The sequence below is a fragment of the Lichenostomus cassidix genome, chromosome Z (genome assembly GCF_008360975.1).
Source record: "Lichenostomus cassidix isolate B80296 chromosome Z, HeHo_3.0, whole genome shotgun sequence".
Lineage (NCBI taxonomy): Eukaryota > Metazoa > Chordata > Aves > Passeriformes > Meliphagidae > Lichenostomus > Lichenostomus cassidix.
Window position 1 is genome coordinate 56623160 of NC_139511.1, and position 26627 is coordinate 56649786.

General features: G+C 37.7%; 1 protein-coding gene across 2 annotated transcripts in view; it reads right to left on the reverse strand.

Moving 5' to 3' along the window:
• The window catches only part of RAB3C (RAB3C, member RAS oncogene family), a 125654-nt gene that overhangs the window by 41895 nt on the left and 57132 nt on the right, over nucleotides 1-26627 (reverse strand). For both annotated transcript variants that reach the window (XM_085041919.1, XM_085041920.1), the window contains exon 3: nucleotides 19035-19153. In XM_085041919.1, coding sequence (XP_084898045.1) covers nucleotides 19035-19153 — 119 coding nt within the window. The remainder of the gene's footprint in view (nucleotides 1-19034; nucleotides 19154-26627) is intronic.

Genomic DNA, 26627 nt, shown 5'->3' on the forward strand with positions numbered 1-26627 from the left:
CCTTTGCAAGCCACACAATCCCTTTCATCACAAAGTGTTTCCAGTTTTAAAAGAGGACAAAATATTTACTTCACGCTGATATTTTACATCAACTCTTACCCCTCCCCCACTTCAGAACTTATTTAGGTAATAATATTCTTTTGGAGATACAAAGATTCTCAGACTGACTAAATTTTAATTTTTTTTCAGTTTGGCCACAGACTCAGAACTTGCCCAGCCCAATGGCATATGCAGCTGCTGGTTAACAGGATGTGCTCCCCTATCTGTATACAGGGACCCACTTGTCTTTAAATTCCTGGGAATATATCTGGCAGAGAATAGCTTAAAGTTATTATCAGAGCATTTAGTTCTTTGTCCTTCTTCAGTGTGTACTGCGTTCAGACTAGATGATTATTGAAGCTCTTACAAAGGACTTTAAAAATCCATCATAAAAATCATTCATATGGAAAAAGTGTCAACAATTAGGCTATAATATCTTTGCAGTTCATAAAGTTGCCAGAGTTCAATTGTCTGCTTTTCCTGTTATATATTGACATATAAGTACTACATTTTAGAGCCCTCATTCTCATATCCTTCTACTATTATCATTAAATCTCTCTCATTGAAGATTAACACCTTCTTTCCTAGGACATCTGTCAATGGTGTATGCATTTTATATAAAGCAGAAACTATTTTTAAGTCAATACTTTCATGCTTCTAAACCCATTCTTCCCTAGATGGTTTTTTTATTATTTTTTTTTGCTCCTAGCTCAGTACAGTTCAGCAACATCAAAAATCACATTGAAATGGATGAGGGAAAAGTGATACTAGACAGGCTGCCCATCAACGGCAGAGTTGCTTAAGTTGAAGAGCTGAAACCTAGTTATTTCTTCAGTTCTAGATAGTGAAGAATGGTGCTCTACTGTTAATCTTCCAAGCACTTATTTAACAGTCACAAATATTTGGAAATAATAAAGCACTCTGTATGCATTCCTTGCATCATTCATATCACACTCACTCACAAGAGTGAGGTATAGCCAAAGAAATTAAACAATATTAATGCTGATCTGCAAATGACCTAAAGTCTCAAGCTTGTTGAAGGAATGTGGCCACATCCTTTTGGTCACCATAAGAATTAACATGCTGGGTGTAATTTTTTTAGATGCTTTACAACCCAGTGTTTCTCTCTTTAATATGTGTAAGGCACCAAATGTTGGGATGTGCTTTTCTCAACATACTCTTTGGTGATTGTTATGTTACTAGCTTATAATACATTTGCCACCAGTTCACTAAGTTACAGATATATTATTACATATTATACTGGTTAAATAAATTAATATTCACTGCTGCTGCAATGAATTAATACATGGAAAAAAGAAATAAATGTCTGGAGAAAGGAACATGCTCAGCTCCACTGTATTTTATTTTTATTTTTGATTTCCATGGTTTTATATGTTAGGAGGCATATATTTTAACTTTTTTTTTTTTACCGAGCATTACATTTTTACTTATAATTGGTCTGCAATTTGTCTAAAACTTGATATGTTCTTGAATCTCATCCATGGAGGTCTAAAACTCTGCGTGTGGCATCAAGGATGTTGCTAGTCCAGGAAGCTTGGCCAGCCATGGCATTGCTCTGACGGAACAGAAAAACTCTTGCAGTTTCTAAATGTGACAACTTGTTCTGTCTTTAAATTGCCTGTGGCCTGAAGGCTGAGAAACATTTCCCTTTTGCATCACGGTGAGTAAAAGATGTACAAATGCACAAAATGTGCACTACTTGTCAGCCATCCATGGGGACATGGGAGTTTCACAAAATGGAAAGTGTCTGGAATGAGAACAGGGAGTGCTGCTGCCCAGAACAACTTCATTTCCTAATTATTTTTCTTCAAAAGAGTGGGTTCTTACCATTTTTTTCCTATTCTTCTTAGGTACAGTTCTCACTATTCACACTCTTAACACGCATGACACCCCTACCCTCATTCTTTAGACATTTAATTTGGGCCTCTTATTTTGCACTTATACTTTTTTCTTATTTATTATATTGTCATCTTCCCAAAAGCCAAAGCGCAATCAAACAATCTGCATCCACCAAATATCCTGATTTACACATTTATGTGGAAAAAAATTAATCAGAAAAAAACACAACAAAATAGTCACCTGATATAACAGCAAAGATTCTATCTCATTTTCTTCATGTCTTTTGCTTCCCCTCACCCAATCCCCATTTCCCCTCCTCTTTAAATCCTAAGCAAAACCAGAAGACATTCCCAGCAGACTTCATTGCTCAGGCTTAGAAGCAAATGATATAATTTATGGCAAGGTATGTACACATTCTTCACAGAAATTCTCTCTTTTTATTCCCTTAGTTTCCTGAGGTTTTTTAATGAATGCAGAATTCCATTAAAAATAATAAATCATGGAATGGTTATGACAGGAAATGCTAAAAATGCTGATTAAATGCTGAAAATTAAATAAGTAATACTCCAAGCATTCATATTTTTCAGGCACTTAATTAAGAAGGATTGGTTGATTCCATCCTTGATGGCCTTAGTTATAGGTGAAAATAAAAAACCAAAAGAATTTAAGACCTGATTTTTGACAGTATGGAGAACTTCAGCTCTCTCTACATCAGGTTCTTATGTGTATGGAAAATGACTGTGAAAAAGACAAAAATCAAAAAGGAGAGCAACCAATGTAACTAATCAATAGTTTTCAATTTAGTCAACCTAGGAAAGTGCAACAATGCCTTCAGTATAAACAAAAAACTCCAAAAACCAATACAATAAAAAATGAAGGTGGTGAAATCCATATTAAATGATTGGCTTAATAATGCTGAAAAGTGAATCCAAACATTTGTGTTTATAAGCACTTCCTTCCCCAGGATTCTCATGCAGAACGTACTGAGTTTGTTTTTCTGTTTAAATCTTACCACATAAGAAAGCAGTGACACTTTTCTGGGAGTTTTTAGTTAATAGTAATATCAGTAATCCCTAATACAAAAACTTAGCTGTATTCAAATATCAAAATAGTTACTTTTTCATGCCATTCAAATCCTTATGGCTTTTACTGCTAGAAACAGTATCCTTTTTTTGCAAACATGAAATCAAGATTTTAGTCCAAGTCAGTCCAAGTCTAGAAGAAATCGGTATTGACTCTGATGGACTATTAACAAGATGAATAAGCACAGGAAATATAGAAACATACTAGACATGAATATACATAATGGATTAGGATAATTATTTGAGTATTCTACTAAACAAGGATAAGTCTACATTTTTATTTGCCTTCATAGGTCTTGCATCTCATACAGCTTAATTTTTATACATTTATTTTATACATATACATCTTTATTAAAGTAATCTATAAAATGTGTTCAATATATTGTATATTGGTGAGAATGCTGCACACCAGAACACTTTTGCCTTTACAAAGACAAAAACCACATGCAGGAAATAAAGCTATTACAGGGACCCATGCAATTTGTGGGGTGCTACAATAGCATCTTAGTCCAACATGTGCTGCATACAGTGCAACTTTACACTTCAAAACACTGCCTCAGTTCCCCCTGGCTGGCTGGGCAGCAACAGAAGCTAGCAAGGTCTGTCTGTGCCTGGGGAATAAGGTAGCTCCAGATGAGGAAGCTTTAGTCTGGAAGCCATAAAAGCAAACTTAAAACACTTCCTCTGCACAGGACAATGGGCCAGAGAAGACAGTGTCTAGCTGTCCTCAATTTGCCCACCTCATGGAAATATAAACTGTACTAAACTACTGTCAGAGACTGAAATAGTTCATGCCTCAAACATTGATATAAAGTTTTGCTCATTATAACAAAAAGTGTATAAAGAAGCTACAATCAAAGAAATCTCTCTGAAGATACCTGACTGGGACTTTGGACTGAGTCAAACTGCTGAGATTAGATAAAGAGAAACTTATTGTTCAGTCATCTCAAGCTGAGGGAAAGGTATGCATACACAAAGGCCAAAGCCACCAGCTGTGCTGAGGATCATCCCTGGCTGAGTTTGGGGTGGGGGCAGAGCACAGCTCACAGAAGCCAGGTTTACACAGACTGGCCCAGCTGTGGAACCCCCAACCCCACAGGCCACATCCATGGGACTTTCACATGAGAGGCAGCTGAGGGGGAGTCACAATCCATCACAGACCCCCCAGAGTGCTAGGCCTGGCACCACAGCAGTGCAGGTGATGCAAGCAGAGTATGCGGCTAGAGGCTGCCCCCTCCCGCGGGGGGACATGCCTGGACATTGCCCCTGGTCTGAGTGTATATTAACCCATGGCATTCTGTGCTTTTCGGGGGGACCACCACCACCGAGAAGACTGGCTGGAGAGGATCAATGCAACATCGTTGGGATCCACGGATGGTGATATTTTCTCTTTCCCTCTTTCTGTCCCCCCCACCTCTTTCCTTACTTCTCTTTTTCTCTCTTTTCTTCCCTCTCTCTCTCATATTTTCTATCAAATAAAACTCATACTATTGACTGGCATATAGTCTCGTTTGTACTTTAATTTGGGCAGAAGTATTTCTAAAGAACCTTAATAATTAGATCATAACAACTACCCACTATTTAACACAATTTACCTTTGTGTTCATCACCTTTCAGTAACTCATGGGATGAACACTAGTAGTTGCAACTCTTCCTTCAGAAAGCAGTGTGGGTCATTAGTGCCCAGAGAGAAGAGCTGACAATGTTCTTACAGCAGGGAGCTGCCCACACAAGTGGGGATAGATGCCCTTTTCTGAGCCATCCCTGCACTTCTGGGATAACATAGCTCTCTGCTGTGTGGAGTTGAGTGTGCTCTGAAAGTGCCTACTAGCTTTTAGTGCTCAGGAAATGATTTTGTGGAGAAAGGACTGTCATTATCAGGTTCTGCTTTGTGGCATGAATATACCAGATCAATATTGAAACACCCTAGTTTGGTCTTTTGTTGCATTGATTTCAAGATAACCTCTGTGGTCAGAAAAGTCAACTTCAGAATTTCTTATTAAAAAGTCAGATGTAAATGCAAAAAATCTGTGTCAGAAACTTTCAAGCAATACATGTGTTTGTGAGCAGGCTCTTGCAGACCCCAAACGAAAACAGAACAATTTCAAGGCTTGTTTAAATACATTTTACAAACCTACTTCTACTTTATGAAGTGTTCCCAGTCTGCAGCATTCTTCTTCCTAGCAAAAGCCTTTTCCCCTCCTCCTTTTCCCACTCCCACAAGTCTTTCACCAGTTAAGTGAGGAGGGGATAAACCTCATTTTTGGAAGTTGGTTCTTGAGAAGATGCTGGTGTTCTGGACTCAGGAGAAAACTTAAGGTCACTAACAAAAACAGAGAATATGGAAGATAGCCAGAAAGCAAAGGGAAATTATTTTTAAACTGATGCAGTAGAGACTAAAGAGGGAAATCAGCATGAGGAGATGTATGAATTAAATAAATATCAGTAACAGAAACACCAAACAAAGGTAAGCTTCCAGCAACCATTACCCAGTGATTTTAGTGTGTGTGATCTCCTGCTTCATCCCAGTCACAGTCTAAAGACAGGTGCTCAAGCTGCCTCCTTCCACGGCTCTCAGTCAACTCCCTCTGATTAATGGCATTTTCTGGTTCCCACAGGTCCCTGCGATATCCCCCGCAGATCTGTGATCCCCATGCCACTGCAAGTGCTGTGGGCCTCAGCAAGACTTTCTGCCCTTCACCTGCTGCAGGAGCTTGCTTGGAGAAAGCTCTGAAGGATGTCTAATTGCATTTGGTTCTTCTCTACAAAAAATATATGTACTCTTCAACATGACTACCACCCTAGACAAGTATCTTTCCTTCTCCTTGGCTGACTTAGAGGACCTATTTCTCTTTTAAGATGCCTTCTTTAAAACTTCCTTTCTGTTTATTTGGGATTTTGTCATCTTCTCCAAAAAGGAAAGAGGGCCTCAGACCATTCAGTCTTTCTCTCTGCACTTGCTGTTTGCTGACCAGATTAGAATCACTTTTTATTATCTTAAAGAGAGCCACAGTTTTGTTTCTGTCTTCCACAGATCCCTTTTTCCTCCTGGGACATTTCAAATAAGCTGACAGGACAGCACCTGTAAGCTCAGAATAGATTTTCCTCGTATGACATTATTGGGGAAGAGAGAATAGAACTGAAGTTAAAAGAAATTCAGCTTTAGCTCAAAGCTTGCAGTTTAGATGGTCTCAGAAAAGAGTTTGTAACATATCCCAAACTTGTTGAAAAATATGAGCCCTGAGAGTTCTCTCTTCCAGGAAAGCAATATTGAAGACACCTAATTAACAATTTAAATTTTAAAACCTTAACTTAAATGTGAGAGAAAGATTAATTTTTGGTTTTTTAATAGCCCATTGGATTGGAAGTTTGGTTTACTATGGTAGACACTATGAAGAGCCCTTTAACAACCTCAGATAAATCCAGAGTTCCCCTCTAGCAATTGTACCCATGCTTTTGTTTATATATCTAAACTGTGACTGCAGTAACTAACTCACTAAAGAGTTTCCATGGAGACTGAAAAGTCATTTTAAACACCCATGGCTTTCAGAATATAAATCTCTCATAACAGATAGTGTATGAGTTGCTAGAGGCAACATTTCCTAATCACTCTCAGTTACTTCTGTATTTTTTGTAATCTTCTCACCCAAATGTGCACACAGACAACAAAACTCTGAGCTTATAAAAGCTGGATAAGCATTTGTATTTTACATGAACTACCAATATTGATTTTCCTTGATCTATGAAGGAAATGTCTTTAAATCTGCTTAGAATTATAACTTTAACTTCAGTGCAAAGAGAAGAGTATTTGTGGTTTAAAAGCTCAGAAAACATGCAGATTAAAAAGGCTGTACTAAACAAGGAGAGACCAAAACGGCTAATTTCAAGACATGAATCTATAAATATAATAAAAAAGTGATACTTATTATTTCTCTCACCTTTACACAGCTTCCACATACAATTTTAATCTATGTATTTATTTTTCTTTTTTTTTCTTTTTTTTTTTAATTACAGGGGCAGATTTCTTGTCATTAGGTCTTAATGGTGTGTTTGCTGCTTCTCTCCAAGCAAGCAAAGCCAAAAGGACTGATACTAAATATTACATCAAAGGAAGGTTTGCATTGCTGTCCATTCTGTCTGGTTCGTATTTTGTTCTCTCCCTTTCTCCCAGAGGCTGTAACACTCAGTTCTGTTATACTGAAAGGACTAATGCTAAATATTACATCAAAGGAAGGTTTGCATTCCTGTCTGTTCTGCCTGGCTCATATTTTGTTCTCTCCCTTTTTCCCAAAGGCTGTAACATTCAGCTCTGTTACTTCCTCGCTTGTAGCAAGTGAGCTGTAATACACAGGCTCCTCTCACTGACCAGCAAAAGAAACTGCGAGAGTCTTGCTCTTTCTTCAGAATTGTTTTGAAACAGAATTTATTTTTCATTTTTTTCTTTATTTTTGCTTTCTTTAGTACACTTTGCTTCTGCTAATATACACACATATCTAAGCAAGAATTTCATGTGTTCAATTAAGATGGATTTGCTACAGTTTTCCCCTCCAGGAACAATAGGAAAAACAACCACCTCATTGTGACAGATGCTACTTTTCTTGCTTAGTGTATATATAAAAGGCACCTTTTAAAAAAAAACTGCGGATGCAGAAATTGAAAAACTGAAGATGTCATTCAGATTTGTCTGTCAAACTGGGCCTGAAATCAGTTTTTCAGTATTATGGTTTTTCAAGGGAGCCATTCCCTGTGAATTGCTTTTTAATTGATATAACACTTTCTTTTCACTTGCTGTGAACAAAGCCCTGTAAATAGAGATGTATATTATGAGTGGGAGAAGGCAACTGGAGATAAAAAACATTGATTTATTCTTCCCCTTGGAGTTCCTGATGATGTGAACTTATGGCAGAGAATGTTTCCCACAAGTGGAGAGAAGTGAAGAGCTTAGGAAAGCCTTCCCTGCTGTAAACATTGGATAGCTACAACTTTTCTCATATTTTCAAGTGAGAATCAACCTTTAGTTTGATTTTTTAAAATCCCAATGGTATCAAGAAAGAAGAAAAGGTAGACTAAAGTCACTACTGCTCTCGGTAGAATTAGAAATAAGATGCTGTGTGGCTAGCACAGTTTTTCCCATGAGAAGTTTTCTTGTGTTTTGTAAATAAAGATAAAGTTTGGATGTTTTTGGAACAGTGTCCCAGAGCTTGGGCAGTGCAGGCCTGGCCAATCAGGCCTGGGGGAAGGCTTCTGACTGACCAATTTGGGTGACTTTTGAGAACTCTATAAATGTGATGAAATCAAAACAATAAAGGTCATTCCTTCTTGCCACTGAGAACCGATGCATTCATTACTCTGCTAGCTGCTCAACAGCGACAATGCTGTGCAGCACTATCTGCTTTTCCACACTTTCCTTGCTGTTTCCCAGAGTTGTGCACAGACCAATGTGCACCTCCTCCAATTCAAATAAAACCATATCCTCAACTCCATTAAAACCATAGTTCTCAGTCTCCTGATGAAGCAATGATGTTGAGATTAAATACTTGACACATGTAACCATTGAGTTGTCGCTGCGTGACCCCTTGAGATGGTCATTCCTAAATTGCTAAAGCAATATATGCTGGCTCTAATCTCAGGGAGAACGGCATAACTTTGCAGGAATAATATATGCAGAACTGAGCACTGCACATTGATATCTAAGTATGGGTGAGGTAATTTAACTTACGTACTGAAAAATGTTATCCCAGACTCTGGCTGGGACATCTCAGCTTGCTCACATCTTTCGGTGCTGCTGCATTATTCGCCAAAGTTAACTGCAACATCTTCAGCCACTGAGATAGTCCTCAGTTGTTTAGTGACCAGCACAGAGAAGGACTAAAGCAGAAAGATCATCCCTCCTCTGGTCCCTCTGGGGAGTTTTCCTGCCAGTTTTTGTTCTTCAAGGTGCAGTTTTCACTGCCAGTTCTGCAAGCATATCTTGTAATGTCTGAAGAAATTCAGTGTTGTTTATGTTTTCTGCTAAAGCATGTTTAACAAACATCTAAAACCTTGGCCCAAATAGCAGGCAAGCTTTTTTGTCCTACTTAAAGGGACTGTAATGCCCATTTTATTGTGGGAAATATGAGCAAGCACTGAGTAGGGGTAGAAACTCTGATTTAGATTACAAAGATTTTTTCCCTTTTTTCTTGTTTTATAATAGCGTGCTAGTCATAAACCTACCAAATTAGAAATGCTTATTTGTCTTTAACATGCTGTCACCTGACACTAAGGGAACAGACAAGCTCTTTTAGGGATCCTTGGCAGAATGATGGTGGTACAAAACTGTAGTTACAATTAAAGCTTTATTTTCTGAATGGAGTTTTATGATTAGCACAGCACAGCACAACAAATGAGGTTGGAAAAAAAATGGACTTAAAAAAAGAGGTTGAAAACATCCAATAATAAGCATTCACTACAAATGCCTTAGTTTTATGGACAAGGCCTTGCAATTTTCTGATAAAAGAACCTAAAGGTTGCTTCACTTGCAGGACCTAAGTAGCACTTAGGTATGCTCTGAAAACAACCAATGTAACCAGCGGGTTACATTGCTGTGTCATTTTTCAGTTTGTGTTTCAATATCAGAACATTAATGGCACTTTTTGATCAGAGGGATGAATTTCAATAAAACTTGTTATACTCCCCCACGTACAACCTTTATCTCACATAGATAATATACTTGCACAATTGCCAACACTCAACACTCAAAACTGGGCATGTTAAAATCGTGTGCAAAGGAAAAGAGGGGAGAGAGGACCAGAGGTGAGAAAGTCCGTGAGGGAAAGGGACTCAGTTAAACTTCATACTGCCCACAAAGTTGTACACTGCTTTGCTGTTGACTCCCATAGTCTGTTTTTTTAACCTTTTGAACAAAAATCATCCAGGCTGCAGGAATGACTGCTGTCTTAATGCTACTGAGATATTCCAACCCACAGAAGATATCTGCAAAATTGAAATCTGAAAGGAACAGCTCCATCAGCAAATCTCAAATGTTTTCTGTAGGTTCCATAACAACCATGGTATTCCTCTGAAGCTAGGAGTAACACATTCAGAATATTAGAGCACTGAGAAAAGTAAATAATCTGCAGCTTCAGCTGAGAGTAGAAACTGTTCAGGGACATTACTAAGTCACTGATTGAACTCGTGTTGTCGGGTAGCAGCAGAGTTTTCATTTGGGAATGTAACTCTGTCAACATACAGTTACACGGAGATAAGAAAAGCGCATTAGTTACTGCTCAGCCAATAAAAACTATTATTGCCACAAGATTGTATGACCTTTATTATTAACAAAAACAAACATTGTGAGTTGATTATAACATGCTAGGGTTTGTTTCTTTTGCTACTGACTGTGTGCAGTTGTAAAATGGACAGACTAGCTAAATATTAGACTCAGTATTCATATAGTTTCTTTAGCCTATTATTATATTTTACCATCCCTAAGTTTATCTTTGTGATAAACTCCAGGAGCTCACCACTAGCCTCTCAGAGGTATTTTCCACTTTAACCTTTCGAAAAAGAAAAGCATTATCATAGAAAAAAACAGACAAAACTGAAAATCTCATTAAGAGTACCTTAGCATAATCTAATTGATGGATAGCAGTTCAGCACAGCACATTTAGATGCTTATCTGATCATCTGGTTTGCTTTTATATACCTCAGTATAACTCTCAGTGACCATATCTGAAGAGCAGGATGTGGTACAGATTGGAAGACACCTCCTTTATTGAACAGCATTTCTCTGACTGGTTGAGTATTCACATTGCCTCATCAGCTACACGACAAAGCTCCCTGTGAAGTTTCCAGTCCAACAAAGCCAGTTTATGGGGATAGTTAAGCTGGAGCTCTCCTCTTTCTAGATGCGGGTAGCTAGTTTGTCGTGTTCTCCCAGATAAAAGATCCTCTTCATTTCATATCACACAGACTGCCACACTTTTATGACTGAGGAAAAGGGTCTTAGAAAAGGAGTGATGCAGCCTTCCTTACCACAGACCAGGTATAACAAGAAGAGAAGAAATTGACCCCCAGAACTACAGCCCTTATCTGCAGGGGTGGCAGCTGTAGAGAAGGTGCAGCCACACTCATGATGTAGTTGCCAGTCTGCAGCTGGTGCTAATAAGGAGGCTGCAGTGTGTGGTGGTTATATATATATATGTATATATATATATGTATATATATATCTATATATATATATCTATATCTATATATATATATATATATATATATTTTACACACACATATATAAGTTATTTAAATCACCCACTGAGCCAAACAGGTCCAGTGGAAGTCAAGAGTGACTTAATCCTGCAACATGTTACTGAGACAGCTCCACTGAGGAGCTGCACTCACCAGCTGATAACTGAGCAGGAGCTGAGTGTGTTATCGCTGTCAGTTACTTACTGACTGTACTGCCCAAACTCAGAGGAAAAAAAAAGCATAGAGCACCCTGAGGGAACTCTGACAGTATTTATTCCTTTTGTCTTATTAGGCTTCCCACTGGCAGCATTAGTAGGGTTTGATGCATGTGAGGACAGCTGAATAGACACCCTGATATTGGGTGCCTGCCTAGAATCTAAGAAAATGCCACACCTACAGTGAAGGAGGTTCAAGGGACGGGTGAAAAACCCTCTGTGGAAGCCGTTATTCCCACAAAAAAAATGAATGAAAGGAGCAAGTGTAAGAGCCAATAGGGCCACAAACCACATCCAAAAATTTCCATTCCACAAGTGTGTTTCTTTCTATGGTTTAAGGACATAAAGATAGGACAGAAGGAGAAATGCTATAAAAACTTAACATCTGTCTTTCCTGATTAACTGTTACAATGCAAGAATTATTTTTTGGATGGCAAACCTTCGGAAAACATTTTCTGATCAGGTTTGTACTTTTAAGTCAAAGGTTTACTATTATCAAGACAAAAAACACTTTGATAAGGATTTGAATAAATTCCAATGTGTAAAATGCATATTTAAATTCAGGGTTTAATAGGAAGAAAAATATAAGTATCTTCATCAAATCAATGTAGTTCAGGCTAGAATGCTGCTTTATCCTGACATCAAATGTTATCAAGAAAAGCCTATAGAAAAACAAGTATATGTTTGTCTTTTTTCATGGAGAGTTTTCCTAAAGCCATGCATTGGCAATGTCACTGATAAGAGACAGTAATACTTTATGGCATGTACAAAACTTTGAGTCAGCAGTGCCCTGGCAGCCAGGAGGGCCAACCCTGTCCTGGGGGGCATCAGGCACAGCATGGCCAGCCTGGAAGGGAGGGGATTGGTCTGCTCTGCTTTGCTCTGCTCTGAGGCAGCCTCACCTCGAGTGCTGGGGGCCACAACTTTAGAAAGATATCAAGCTGTTAGAGAGCATCCAAAGGAGGGACAAGAGGATGGTGAATGTCTAGAAATGAAGCCATATGAGGAATGGCTGAGGTCACTTGGTCTGTTCAGCCTGGGGGAGACTGAGGGGAGATCTCATTCTTGTCCTCACCATCTTCATGAGAGGAAGCAGAGGGGCAGACACTGATATCTTCACTCTGCTGACCAGTGACATGACCTGAGGAAATATCATGAAACCTAGTCAGAGGAAGTTTAGTTTATCAGGAGAAAGGTCTTCACCCAGAGGGTGGCTGGACACTGGAACAGGATGCCCAGGGCAGTGGTCACAGCACCAAGCCTGTCAGAGTTCAAGAAGTGTTTGGACAATGCTTTCAGGCACAGGGTGTCATTCTTGGGTTTCCTGCACAGGGCTGGGAGTTGGACTTGATGATCCCAATAAGTGTCTTCCAACTCAACATTTTCTATGATTTTATGACTTTATGGAATACTTTGGATTACAGTGAATATTTTTTGTTGGTCTATCATGAGTAATCTTCTGAAATTTATAGAACTGTAAAAAAACCAGAACGATCTATTTGCAATATTTTCTTTCCTTTCCATACAAAATACATTTTTCTTTTCTTTTTTAGGAACACTCAATTGCACTATATGCTGCTTCTCAAATATCCAAGGCTATGCCCCATCCTTCAATTTGAAATGTGGGGATACTTATTTTGGGTGTGTTGGGAGAAACATTGTGGAAAATATTGGAGTGGGTCTGTAAAACTGGAAAGCATGTAGGTGGTTTGAGCTAGCACCAATTTAGCATTTGTGAAACAAAGTTTGATGACAGACTTTTGTGCAAAAAAGATGTCATCTCAGAGAATTGTTTCATGTATGCAATTTCCTACAATAGGAATTATGTAGCAAACTATGGGTGAAAAATGACTAAGCCAACTAGCCTGGAATACAGTTTTAAAACATATTTGCTCCACTAAGAATAACTTTTTCACAAATGTCTTTATAATATTTTTAAATTAAAGAAGTTTTTTTTAGAGAAAATATCTATTTTACCACTGTTTTTTTTCCTTCATATAATAATAAAGAGTGAAGATAAAAAATGAAAGCAATTTTAGAGTTATTTTGTGCATTAAAAAGTATATTTCCAATAGTAAGCATTAAAAGAGAAAATGGTAAATTTCATGTAATTGCAACTTCTATCAATACTTCAAATTGCAAAGAGCATTTTTGTTTCTTATATTTAAGTCCATAAATAACACCATTTCTCTTTCCCCTTAATCACTGTTGAGATGAAAGACTTAAAAAAAATGAAAGGATAGTATCAAACTGTGATAAATTTTTTCACACACATAATTTGTGTATCTTTTGTTTTAAGTAGGAGAATGACACACAGGCATGCACCTCTTTGCTTCTCAGTGGCTGAAAACTACAAATATCTCAAAAATGACCCAAGGAAATCTGCTTAAATGTGTTGATATCAAGCACAAATTATTTTATATATATGTGTGTGTGTGTATAATGCAATACAATATAAGTTATATTTGCAATTAACACCAGTCTGCTCCATCAGAGTATTTTTCCAGCTGGCTCTCAGCTGCTTGGCCATTCTGAGGTTGCTGCCAGCCCCGTGGCAGACACAGCCTGTGCACAGGTCACCAGTGGGCATGGCACTGCAGTGCCCTGGGGACAGGGCTCCCGAGGGCGTGCGTGGGCACTGACATGCATGGCACATGTCTGCCCTCCGTGCCACAGGACCCCATCAGCTGCTCTGCATGGCACGTCATGTGCTTTGGCAAAGACACACGGAGCCTAAATTTGCCTAGAGGCACTGTCCAGACTTGTTCCCTGGTATACAGCAAATAATGGATTTTTCTTAAATGATGGAACTAGGTTCAATATGGAGAGGTAAAAGAAAAATAACCTGTCTGTAGATCAAATGTTTGTTAAGCATGAATATTAGACTGAAATTTCAGATGTGGAAGCAAGAAGGTATGAACATATGCCCTTTAGAAATGTGTGCAGCAGTGCTTACATTAACTTAATGGGCTTAGTCTGCTTAGAGCATTTCTCACATTTCCCCATAACACCCTAATGTTCTTTCCAGTTTGGTTCTTCTTTTTCCCCTCAATGAAAACTAAAAAAAATTGCCACCATATCTCCCATTACAAGACATAACAGAATACATAAACCCCCAGTTTCTAGTGCACTGTAGCTGTAGCTGATAACTTTTAGTTCAGCTGAGGTGTCAAATGGACAGAAAAAGTTAAAAGTTCAAAGAAATGGAAGACTATTTTCACTACATTGTTGCAGAATGACGACTACTACTGACACATTTAGTAAATCCAGCAGCCAAATTGCCATGTTGAAGTGGAAATTTTTGTACTTTTCCTGTCTTAATTCTCATTATTATCTTGAATTGATAGCAGCACAGACACTTTTTAAGGTTCTGCTTTAAAACCACCTAAAATGATACCTTGAAAAATTTAATCAAAACATGTATATCATAAGAACTCCCCCATATTTCTAATAATGGCTAAAGTAATATTGCACAGCTGGGGATGTGCTCTGGTTTTATCTTATGACTTGTGCTTCATTCCTGTAGTCTTTGCCTAGACCCACTTTCCAATAACTACCACCCATGTGTTGTGGGCACAGATGAAGAATGCACAGTCATATCTAATTCTGGTTTTAATTTGAAATTAAATTAGTTTTTATGCTGTTCTGAATATATTGGTTGGTACTAAATTCTGCAAATAATCTCTGTCTAAATACAGAAGTAAATAGAGTGTAATAGAGTTCTTAAAATCAAAAATTGTCTGCTGTGAACTTAGGCTCTGTGACTTCATGAAATAGACAGTTTATGTGTCTTCTGACAGTTGTTTTTTTTTCTCAAAGATGATTCACATGAGCAGACTGTGGTGGGGGGAGAAGGGGACAGTTAAAATGACACAACAGAAAAAAGCAAAGAAGAAAAGGACAGAAAAGTATCTGTTATGGAAGACCCTCTGAGTTTTTTAATATGGTGTGTAGCCATAATCTTTCCAACAGGGACCTTAGAAAACATCCTTTAGATAATTTTTGACAAACACTTTATTTTTTAAAGGGTGAGGGTAATCAAAGTGTTTCCTAGCATACTGTCCTCCCTACTCCCAGAGACCTCAGCCAAAAATGCAGGCACTGAAACACTAAGATGAAAAGGGGTGTAAGAACTCCTAGTGAAATGTATGGAGGGAAAAGGCTAACAAATGCAGATGTTACAGGTGGTAGTATAAAACAGAAATTAATGCAAGCACTGGGATGTCACAGCTGAACAAAAAAATATGCACTGAAGTGGCATGGAGCCAACATTCATCTCTTTCTCCTTCAGATTTAATTAGAAGGAATTTCTAAAGAAAATAGATCTCACTAGGCCAGTTACTTGAAACACATGGATGCTGTCTTAAAAATTCAGCTAAATGGGAAGTTTTGGTTATTTGGTTATACCATTTTTCTAATTTAGAGCTCAGGCAAGCAGAAAATGAGGCCCTACAACTGATTCCTCTTTAAAGGCAATAGATCTATTGCCCAAATCTTCACGTTTTTCGAGTGGCATGACCAAAGCGGATCAAGCTACTTCAAGATACACATCTTGAAGCATTAGCTGCATTTCTGAAAGACAAAGCCTTTTGGAAAATGCAGCTTCAAACCCTGGGGAGAGTTCCATAGGAGAACTGCTGAGTCAAAGCATGTCTGATTTGCTGTTTTTTCTAGCAGACACTTTCAGCACGAATCCACCCCTCAATTCTTGGCTACATATTACATATATAGGTGCTAATAGATTTAGATAGAATTACAGATACTGGTTTTTTTAAATGCAAAATGTTAATAGTCACATTGACTGTAGAATTTTTCACAGATGAATAGATTTATGCTGACTTAGATATGGCATCTAGAGATACAACTATTATTCACTTGTATCTGTAGTTAAAAAGAAGAAAAATCAGTCATATTTAAGGTTGTAAAAAATACTTTTTAATATAAAAAATCATTCCAACACACATTTTAAACTGAAGTCCATTATCCAAATATAAAAGGTACCTGTAGATTCATTGTCCTGACTGCAGTGCAGTTTCTAGATCAAGTCTTGAAGCTGATATGATTTGAACTAAGATTTGACATGTTGTGCATGTATATGAAATGGCACTACTGCTTAGAGAAGAACACTTATCACAGAGAAAAGCACTTTAAGCCTCTTAAAAGCTCCTGCTCTGTCGTCCCATAACTTTCAGAAAGACACAGATACCTGTGCATAACCATGCTTGCTTTTCTGCAGCATTCATAATCACCAGTTTTCTTTAACTTTTCTCACATTCAGAAGCAAGCTGTAGTTTTGCAATTACTATCAAAATTGAAGGCAGGGCTGCTCAAAATTAATTATGAGCTGTGAGATGAGAGTAATGAAAAAGATGAAGAACAGCAGAGCAGCAACTGGTCTTATGACATTAAAAATACAAATAACAGGCAAATCTATGTCTCATCCTGACAAGTGAGGCACTCACCATATCTGTCATTCCTTTCATCATGCAGATGACTTTTCAGTAGCTCTCAACACATAATACTGCAAACCCTTCCTTCCACAAAATTTCTATAAGAGCTGTCAACTGTTTGTAAAACTTCCAGATAAAAATGATTGGAAAATCATATTTCATAATGAATCTATTTAAGAACTCCATAGCTTTTAAATATTTTCTTGCTCCATTTTACAGTGACTCTTTTCTTTTTAATTAGCATAAAGCCCAGTCACTTTTTACCAGGAGACAAAGTCTGCCAAACATAACAGATCTAGGAGACTGGAAAACAAACAGATAATACATGGCACACCATCTGGTTTGCCCAAAGATGGGACAATTATATTTTCAGATCACAGCTGGTCCTAGACAAGACATTATCACCCAGTTATCCCAGTGCTAGAATAGAATTAGCCCATGAACAAAGAAAAGCAGGGCAAAGCAAGAAAGTGTTTCAGCTGTCAGAGTCAGGAAGCAGGGCTGTTGGCAGCCACATCTGCAAGTTCACCTGGGAGATTGGTGTACTTCTCGATTCCCTGTTTTTGCTAAGCTTCCACAGCAGCATCTATGAATAACACTTTCAGCTACCTCATGTTAGGTAGGAGATTATGTCTCATGCTGTTGAACAGAGCAGTACTCATAAATGTGTAACAGCAAGCACTCACACGATGTTCCCAGCTTGTACAACATAGGCAGAACATCGTAACAACTCACAGGGAGCAAAGGTTCCTTCCTCTTGGAGCCTCGAGCAGAGACTCCACTTGGATATATTCAATGGTCCAAAGACAGTTATCCAATCTATCCTAGTCATGCAAGGTTATTGATTCTCTCACAAATGGAAGGAGTTGCTCATAAGAGAAATTTAGTGTAGAGTCATACAGATAACTTGGTGGAGAAAGGATGGGGCACAGTCTGGGATTGTCCTTTCCCCTGGAGGACTGTGAATAAGTACATCCCTGGTGCTTACGTGGGAAATGTTAGATCACCCAAGATTCCATTTCATTGGAGCGGAGTCAAGCTGTTTCCAGTTATTATATTCAGAGGGATAATTGACCAGTCTCAGCTTATACAGACCAAGGAAAACTCCAGGTGTGGAGAGGGAAAGTGCTCCATGGGTTCCATGACACTCTCTACCACAATAATAAGTAGAAGAGTGTGAAAGAGAGAAAATTCTTTTTCTTGGATGGTTTGAGGCTGTGCAACAATTTCTGTTAAAAACAGGCACCACAGTATCACCACTCTCTAAGTGTGAAACCTATTTCTGAATGTCTGTCCCAAAAGAAGTACACAGTAGAGCATATCTTAAAATAAATTAAAAAAAAACCCAAAAGAAATACACTGAACAAATCACACAAAGTGAACAAAATCCTCTTTCAAACACAGCTGTCCCATGGGAACTGCATGCAAGAGAGCATGTGGAGCACACATGACAAATACTATTCATATCACTTAGAGAACTGCTGAAGGCCCTTGGATATTAAAATAACTTGTAAAGGGGAAAATAAAAAAAAAACCAAACCACTGAGGTAAACTCTGGTTTTCCTTTAAGGATCGCTTTACTTTAAACAGCACTAGACTGTCGGGATGCAGACTGACCCACGTGTGATTAAAATGATGTCTCTGCTTTTATGGAGACATCTGGACATTCACATTACACAAGGTAATACAAGTCCCAGCCATAATACGTTCTGCTGTTCTGGTGAAGCTTCTCATTTTAACACTTGACTCACAGGACTGACAGAACAATATATATCCAGCTATGGTTAAAAGCAACATGAAAAATTAAATTCAAAGATGACTGTCAAAGATGATATTTCATTTTTTCCATAAAGTATCAAAACTCTTTCTGGTATCTTAGCAGTTAGTCTCCATACTATCAAGTTGCTGATTTTAGTAGTATGAATAACATACATGAACTGAAATTACAGAAAACACAATGGTTACAATTAATTACATGCAACATGTTTTAAAATATTCATTGTCTTTCCTGACTAAAAAAACCCCACCACCATATATTTGGGTATAGGCATGCCTAAGCATTGTGTTTGGAAATAAGTTTTCCAAAATTATTTACACTGTCACAGCAGATAAGTGATATCACACACTCTCTCAGATATTTAATATGAATTTCAATTTTTACTTACCAATCCTGCACAGCATTGAAAGAGTCTTCATTTGTGATGTCATACATCAAAATGAAGCCCATTGCACCTCGGTAGTAAGCTGTGGTAATTGTTCTGTATCTCTCCTGGCCTGCTGTGTCCTGAAACAATAACAAACAAAATTTTTACATTGCAAACCAATTAAAAACATTTTTTTTGTTTGCTTTAATAGAAAGAAAACTCTGACAAGAGTTATTGTACAACTCTGCAATCCTGAGAATAAGCAGAAAAAGGAGAACTCTGCATTGGATCATAATAGGAGGGAAATATCAATTCTCTCATGAGGTGAGAGTGGAGAGAAGCAGAAGGACATGGCCCCCCTATCAATCCATATATCCTGAGTCATTAGTGATTCTTTCTATTCAACCTGAGAGTAAGCTAAAAACCTTCTTTCCTGCTCCTGCCTTGTACTTTCCCAGGGTGAGAGTCATAAAATCTCAATAAAATGCTAGAACAAAATAGCATCCTTAGGACCTTCATTACAATAATAGGATGGCTCCTGAAGCTAGGGAACATCTTGACCAAAAAGGCAACGTCTAATTGCTCTGTTCTTGTGATTTTAAGCCACTGGTGCTCATGTCAACGAGCACCAATACAGCTTTTTACCAACAACAACAACAATGAAAAAAAAAGATAGAAGAAAACACTGTATGGCAGTGCTTTTAAAATGAGGATGATATCTGTTAAAAAAAAAAAAAACTTCAATAGAAGTATGCTATTAGTCCCTTACCTCAAACCAGTTTGCTCCCTCACCTTAGTCAACTGCCTTTAAAGCAAGAAATGTAAGTCTTCTTATCTCCTACTCCTCGCTTTGTTTATTTCCATTAAAAGCTTTTCAGGGTGGGAACTACCTGTTAATACATTTATATGCAATGGCTAGCCTAATGTTTGGTCTAGAGAAGAGAAGGCTGGGAGGCTGGGATCTCACAAATGCATATATATATTTCAAGGACAGGTGCCAAGGGGATGGTGCCAGGCTCTTTTCTGTAGTGCCCAGAGACAGGACAAGGAGCAATGGCCATAAACTAGAACATAAAAACTTCCACTTCAACATGAGGAAAAACTTCTTTACATTGAGGGTGGCACTGGAGCAGGTTGCCCAGGGAGGGTGTGGAGTCTCCCTCTCTGGAGACATTCAACATCCTCCAGGATGTGTTCCTGTGCCACCTGCTTCAGGTGACCCTGCCTTGGCAGGGGTTTGTACTGGATGATGTCGAAAGATCCCTTCCGACCCTAATTATTCTCTGATTCTGTGACACAACCACCTATGTCTCCACTAAAATTGAGATACAGCGGTAATAACTGAAATACAGGAAATGCATAACTATTTCATGTTCCAGCATACCTATTTAATATTTTTAAGCCATCAATATTAATAACTTTAGATGAGACATATGTCAGTGCAATCCTGTAACTGGCAGATCATCTGTGCATATGTAATTTTTACAAACTTTGCAAATTAACATTTCCATTTTCCAATATTAATTATTTCAATTTTTTAATAGCTAGGAAATAAATTACTTTACTAAATACATAAATCTATTTAATTTACCTTCCTACAGAGAAAGAAGAAAAATCAGTAAAAACATATTTGGTATGTTTTCTGAAATAGTTTCTAGGCTAGAAGTACTTACTCCCTTGTGAACAAAAGAAAAATAGATTAAGTTGGTCCCCATTTTTGCTTATACATAATTCATTTAATAAACTAATAAGAAAATGAGATTCTCCAAGCACCAGAAAACACTTTTAGATTTAAAAAAAATCCATGGTCATTACTGAAACTAAACAAGATTAGGTAAAGTATATGATTCATGTTAATCCATAGATCACAGCAGCTGCTGCTTTGATGTACTTCCAGTGATTCAAGGTGGAAAGCTGAAGCAGTAGTTAGACTTTAGCAGGTCTTATAGGAAATTAGGTTATGTCTTTGTGGGAAAGGCCATCAGACCTAAACATTTTCTGCTTATGCTCTGAACTGGCTGAGCCTCCACCAGCTGTGGTCTGGGGCTTGGGTAGCTGCTCCCAGATTTTCTGGTGTTCCTCAATATTAAGATATTAAGATGTGCACCAAGCTTGTGCATATTTAATTTATGAAAAAAGCTTTACTTTCACTTTTTTTTGTTTGTTCATTAGGTGTTTGGGTTTGTGGGGGGTTTTGTTGTATTTGGGGTTTTTCTCTTGCTTGCTTTTCATTTTTTTTGTTGCTTGCTTCATTTATTTGATTCGTTATTAGACCAAACATCTGGGAGGGACAGAAGCAAAATACAACATACAGCAAGCATAGAGCCTTTCTGTAATCAACAGAGATGATTTTCAAACAAATTTTATCAGTGTCTATCTACTCATTTTTCAGCTATACATGTTTGACTAGGATGTATGATAATATGACAATCAGGAAGCCACTGCTACTGAAGCAAATCTTGTTTTGCTCTGGGTGGTTTCCACTTAAGCCTGCCTGCAGATAAGAGTGAACAGCCCTAGCAATAAAGCCATAAGTCAGTGATGCTTTCTATGCAAGACACCAACAATTTTCTGTGCAGGGAGGGCACTAAGAAGCTAGGTAGGGTGCGCTTAGGAACTCTTGATTACAGAAAATAAAAAATGAGTTTAAAGGATGACAAATCAAGATGAAAGTTCTTCTTAAATGATTTTACACAAACGGTCAGGAAGCTGCAGATCCAAACACTGACTGACTTTCAGACAGAAGATGCTCGCCTGGATCCAAGCATTTGATTTGTGTCAGCTTAGGAAGGAACCAGGTATTTAGGGTTGTTCCCAAATTCTAATTCATAATTCTAAATTCATAGCTAATGCTATGTTAATAGGATGATTAAAAAAGAAGATTTTCCAAGGTGATATTTCCGTATATTACATAGAAGGATGACCATTCATCAAGTGGAGTATATTAGTTCCAAATATAGATAATCACATCCATGTTGGTATTATTTTATACTCACTTGCTGTGACGAAGCAATTATAATTTTAATAGGCCTAATGTAAAATTTATGCAGTAAAGTGTTTATGATTATGTAAGAAATGAACTCAAATATAAGAAACCAATGTGTCAAAACTTTTGTGTTCCACATATTCATAAGCATCTTCTTCATATTCAGAGAAGAATATATTCATAAGTGCCCTAAGGATAGCTCCTTTCATATGACCATTAAGGCTCTTAAATACCATTTGACAGGAGAGAGAGCACACTACAAAAATCCCATACTTTAATATTATTATATTTTATTACAATTATTTCAAGTTATTTGAAACAGATAGTACAACTATGTACATGGTCTTTCTGTTTATTAGCTTTTATTCTTATGGAAGAACTAAGCAGAAAATAACTGATTTCCATATGTTATCATATTTATAGTTGTAAATCACTATGACTGTATCCTCAGGTACTGTTACATACTTCAAGAAAAACTTTTCCAGTTCAGGTAGGGCTACTCTCTGCTGCTATGTTATCTTAGGCTATTTTGCAAAACTACAAAATTAATCTGATGACTGTCTTCTTAGATTTAAATTCTGAAATATAACATCTGTAGTTGCACTGACTGATGTTTATTTCTAAGCAAACGAAATAAAATAAGCCTGAGGAAGAATAAAATTTGGCCTATTATTGACTGGCAAGTTAAGCAAGGCAGTTCATTTTAATCTTTGATGGGCAGAAAACAGGACACATAGATCATGTTGGGGACTTCTTCATTCATGTAGTTAATGTCTGGTAAGAACAGATGATTATTCATTAAACAAGTAGAGTGGAAATGCAGAGAGGAATGAATGAGAGTGAGGGAATGCTTTATGAAAACCACCACACACATAGAAGACAAAAAAAGGTATTTTACAAATCTTAGACAGAACATACCAAAAAACCCAAAACCAACAAAAACCCCAAAGAATCAAAACAAACAAACAAAAAACCCCAAAAACCCAGAACAAACAAACAAAAAAACCCCCAAAACGAAAAGCAAATCCCCACCAAAAAACTACCCCCCGAAAAACCCACCAAACAAACAAAGAAAAAAAAACCTCAGGAGCTGTAAGAATTATTTTTAAATATTATATTCATTTTCATAAATTTAGTTATTAATACCGCTACACTATTCTGGTTAGATGATCCAATCTTTTTGAATCATTTTTAGTAGACATCAGATTTTAATTATTAAATCACATTATTATAAGGTTTAGTGATCATAGTACTTTAGAAATTATCCCGTTTCTGAGCATTGCATACAGCACACTGGCTAATAGCCCATAGGCCTGAGTATGTGGAAGACCCTGATACTTGGATAGATTTTTTTTTTATGTTTTGATGTCTCTAGTACGCTTTGTTTGGCTTCTTTTCTTAATTGATTTTTTCACCTATCATAGAAATGAGCTATCTGCAAACATTTTCATGCTCCAGATCCTGGCATATATGATTTCATATGAGAAAAATTCATTACTTTTTGTGAGTGATTCAATGGCTAAAAGACCCATAAAGCTTTTCCAGCAGTAAAGATCTTGCATAGGGCATATATATCTGTAGACAGGGAAAGAAGATTGGTAGAGGTATAGATTGAATGCAAGATATATGGTTCTGCTTCTTGATGAAGAAAGCAATCTGGTATGCTTTTGGCCAACTCTCTTTATCATATATTTATCAAATTGTATGGAGACAAATGATTCTAGATTACCTTGGCCCTTCATTTGAGTTAAACTTGTAACTTTGAAATTTGATATACAATAAAACAATAAAGCAAAGATATGTTAATTGTTTTTACCATGACTACATGAATCAGTGTTAATCATGTGTTCTTCCCTTTAATAATGTTATGGAAAATTTCCTACAGATTCTCATTGTTACTATGGAACTGCTATATCATTGGAGGCTTTAGTGCATGGGGAATGCACCAGCTGCTGACAACAGTGCTGCTCCCAAAGGAGTGGAGAGATATCATATAATAGCCATCTGCGAAAGTAGAAACATTCTAAGGATAGCAAGCTAGCTGACTCAAGAGGAATAACGTGTTTTACATGAAGCTAAGAGTTTAGTGGGCTGCAAAGTCTCAAAACACAAAACAGAGAAACCAAGCTTCCCGTAGTAATCCTGGAGATACTGTTTAGGGTTGCAACGTACAGTTATCTATCTCAACAGAAGTAAACCCCTGCTACTGTCAAGTCTGCTAAGCTACACTTCATCCAGAATGTGCCACACCAGCTTAGACTACATCAGTGTTTTTGCAATGCATTCAATCAGGCACTTGAATTCATTTGCTCTGTGCCCTCCCTCTCACCCCTCGCCTAGCACTGCAGCACGGAGAGGAACAACACTTTATGCAAATAACTTGCAAGTGGAGTTGTTCATTATTAGCACAGACAGTTCTGAAGGTGAAAACAAACAGCATTTGGCAGCAAGAACTTTTAATGAGCCTGTCATGAGCCAGTTTAGTCTGCAAAACACAAACTTATTTTTTAGCATGCTTGAGTGACTCTGTGCCGCTGCATTTCTGTTCTGCATGCCAAACATACAAATATCTTTTTAGATCCACTTCCTCACTAAAAGTTTTATTCATATCACAATGCAGCTTGAGCTATGTGCCAAAAACCTGGCAAGACTAGAAGAGGATTTGTTGGGTGGTGTTAACACCTCTGCTTCAGATCCACAACATTTGAAGGCAAGGCAAAAGAAAGATAAAATTAGAAATATGAGTTGGGTGAATCCTCATTTTGTAGGCCAATTTTTTCTCTTAAGGTAAACAAAACTGGCACAGCAATCAAGAACCACAGCTCCTCAATGAGTCTAATTTTTTTTTCCTGCTGTTGGTACACAAAGGTTATTTATATACTCAAAGAGACTCTGTATTTCTGTAATTTCACAAAAGATGTCTGTGATCTCTCCTCAGATATCTCTGGGGTCCCAGGAGAAAAGGATAAAAATAAAAGTATGACAAACCATAACCCATCCCCCCCAGCCAATCAACCAGTCAACAAACATAAACACTCCCCTCCCAAACCCAAACATTCACCCCTCTCAGAACTAACAAACAAAAAAGAAAAAAAAAAAACGAAACGAAACCAAACCAAAAAACCCAAACCCAAGAGATTTATTCAAGGAGGGGCAAGGGACGACCTCTTCAAAAATCCTCCTGAGATAAGGGCAAACAGGAGCTAACCACCTGCTAACCACCCAGGAAGAGCAGCTGTGGATTTACATCAGAATCAACTGGGCAGGGCACAGAGAAAGAGGACAGGGAGAAAAGCTGCTGGAGCAGGAGGAGCTGATTATCCAGGGAACACTGTTTCTCAACAAACAGCACTTTCAACAGAAAGTGTTAGGCACATAGAAACACACAGACAGATGAGCACTTACAACAAGGAAAAGAAAATGTAGTTCAAAACAGTTATTTTAGCTTATGTATGCATAAAGACATAACACAGTGTATTGCCAACTCAGTCTTTGCTTACGTACCTACTTCCTGTCAGCAGCTCTTTCCAAATTTCTCATGGCTTTGGTTTGCCTGGAAGTCTGGCTTCTATATTCATATGTGTATGTCTCTATACATACACGCACTTATTTATGTGTATAAATATATGAGTGTATCTGTGAATGCATACATGTATTGGCAGCAATATATATATGTATATTTAAAAATGCATTTGAAGCATAAAAAGCCAGCTACTGAGCTTGCTAATACATATCTGATAACCTTACGTGCTAGTCAGAACTCACCTCAAAATCAGAGCTGACAGGTCATTCATCATACAGGAGGGATGCAGGAGCATGGCAGGGCTAGCTGGAAATATCTGGGGTCAGAGTGGTGGGGAGAGGCATTATTCCAAACAGGGCCAGCAAAAAGGGGCATGGGAGGGCTGTCCTGGTAGGCCAAAGGTACAGCAGAGCTTGCACTAAGAGATTGGCTCCTAGATATTGCAGGCTAGCATTGGAAAAGTATTTTGCTGCCAGGTTAGCTTTCTCTCACTCCATCTGTGGAGCTGCTGATTGTGCCCGAAGTTAATATAATTTTAAATTTTCTTCTTTGCTCCTTTCCTATTCTTTCTTCTCTCTCCTTTAAGACTCACATATAATGTCCATTCTCTATAGTTCAGCTATCTTGCCTTCCTAACACACAAAAGTTAGGAAAGCAGGATAGCACTGTGTCCTTTCTAGCCAAGTTTAACTTGACCTCAGTTACTATAAGTTCTGGCCTCAATTTTTGAGCCCCACTGCCATTTCAGTGCATGACCCCCTCTTTTCCCGCCAGGAACTGCAGCTTTATCCTGGTCCTGTCTTCACTTTGACTATGGACTGTCCTAATTTGCTGCATGTGAAGATCAATTCCTCTTGTCCTTCTTCCCCATCTTTGGACATATGTTCGATCAGTAGCACTTATCCTCAAAAGTAAAGCAAATTAAAATACTCCTTTATATTTCAACAAAGCTTCATGTTAGGTCATAAGTAGAATTTCTTTCTGGCTCAGGTTTTCCTTTCAAGATACTTTTTTTCTATTTCATGAAAAGCATTACAAAATCAAGCATTATGTACTGCTACCAAAAATATATAGTGGTAATAATGAATTTATAAAATCTAATTTG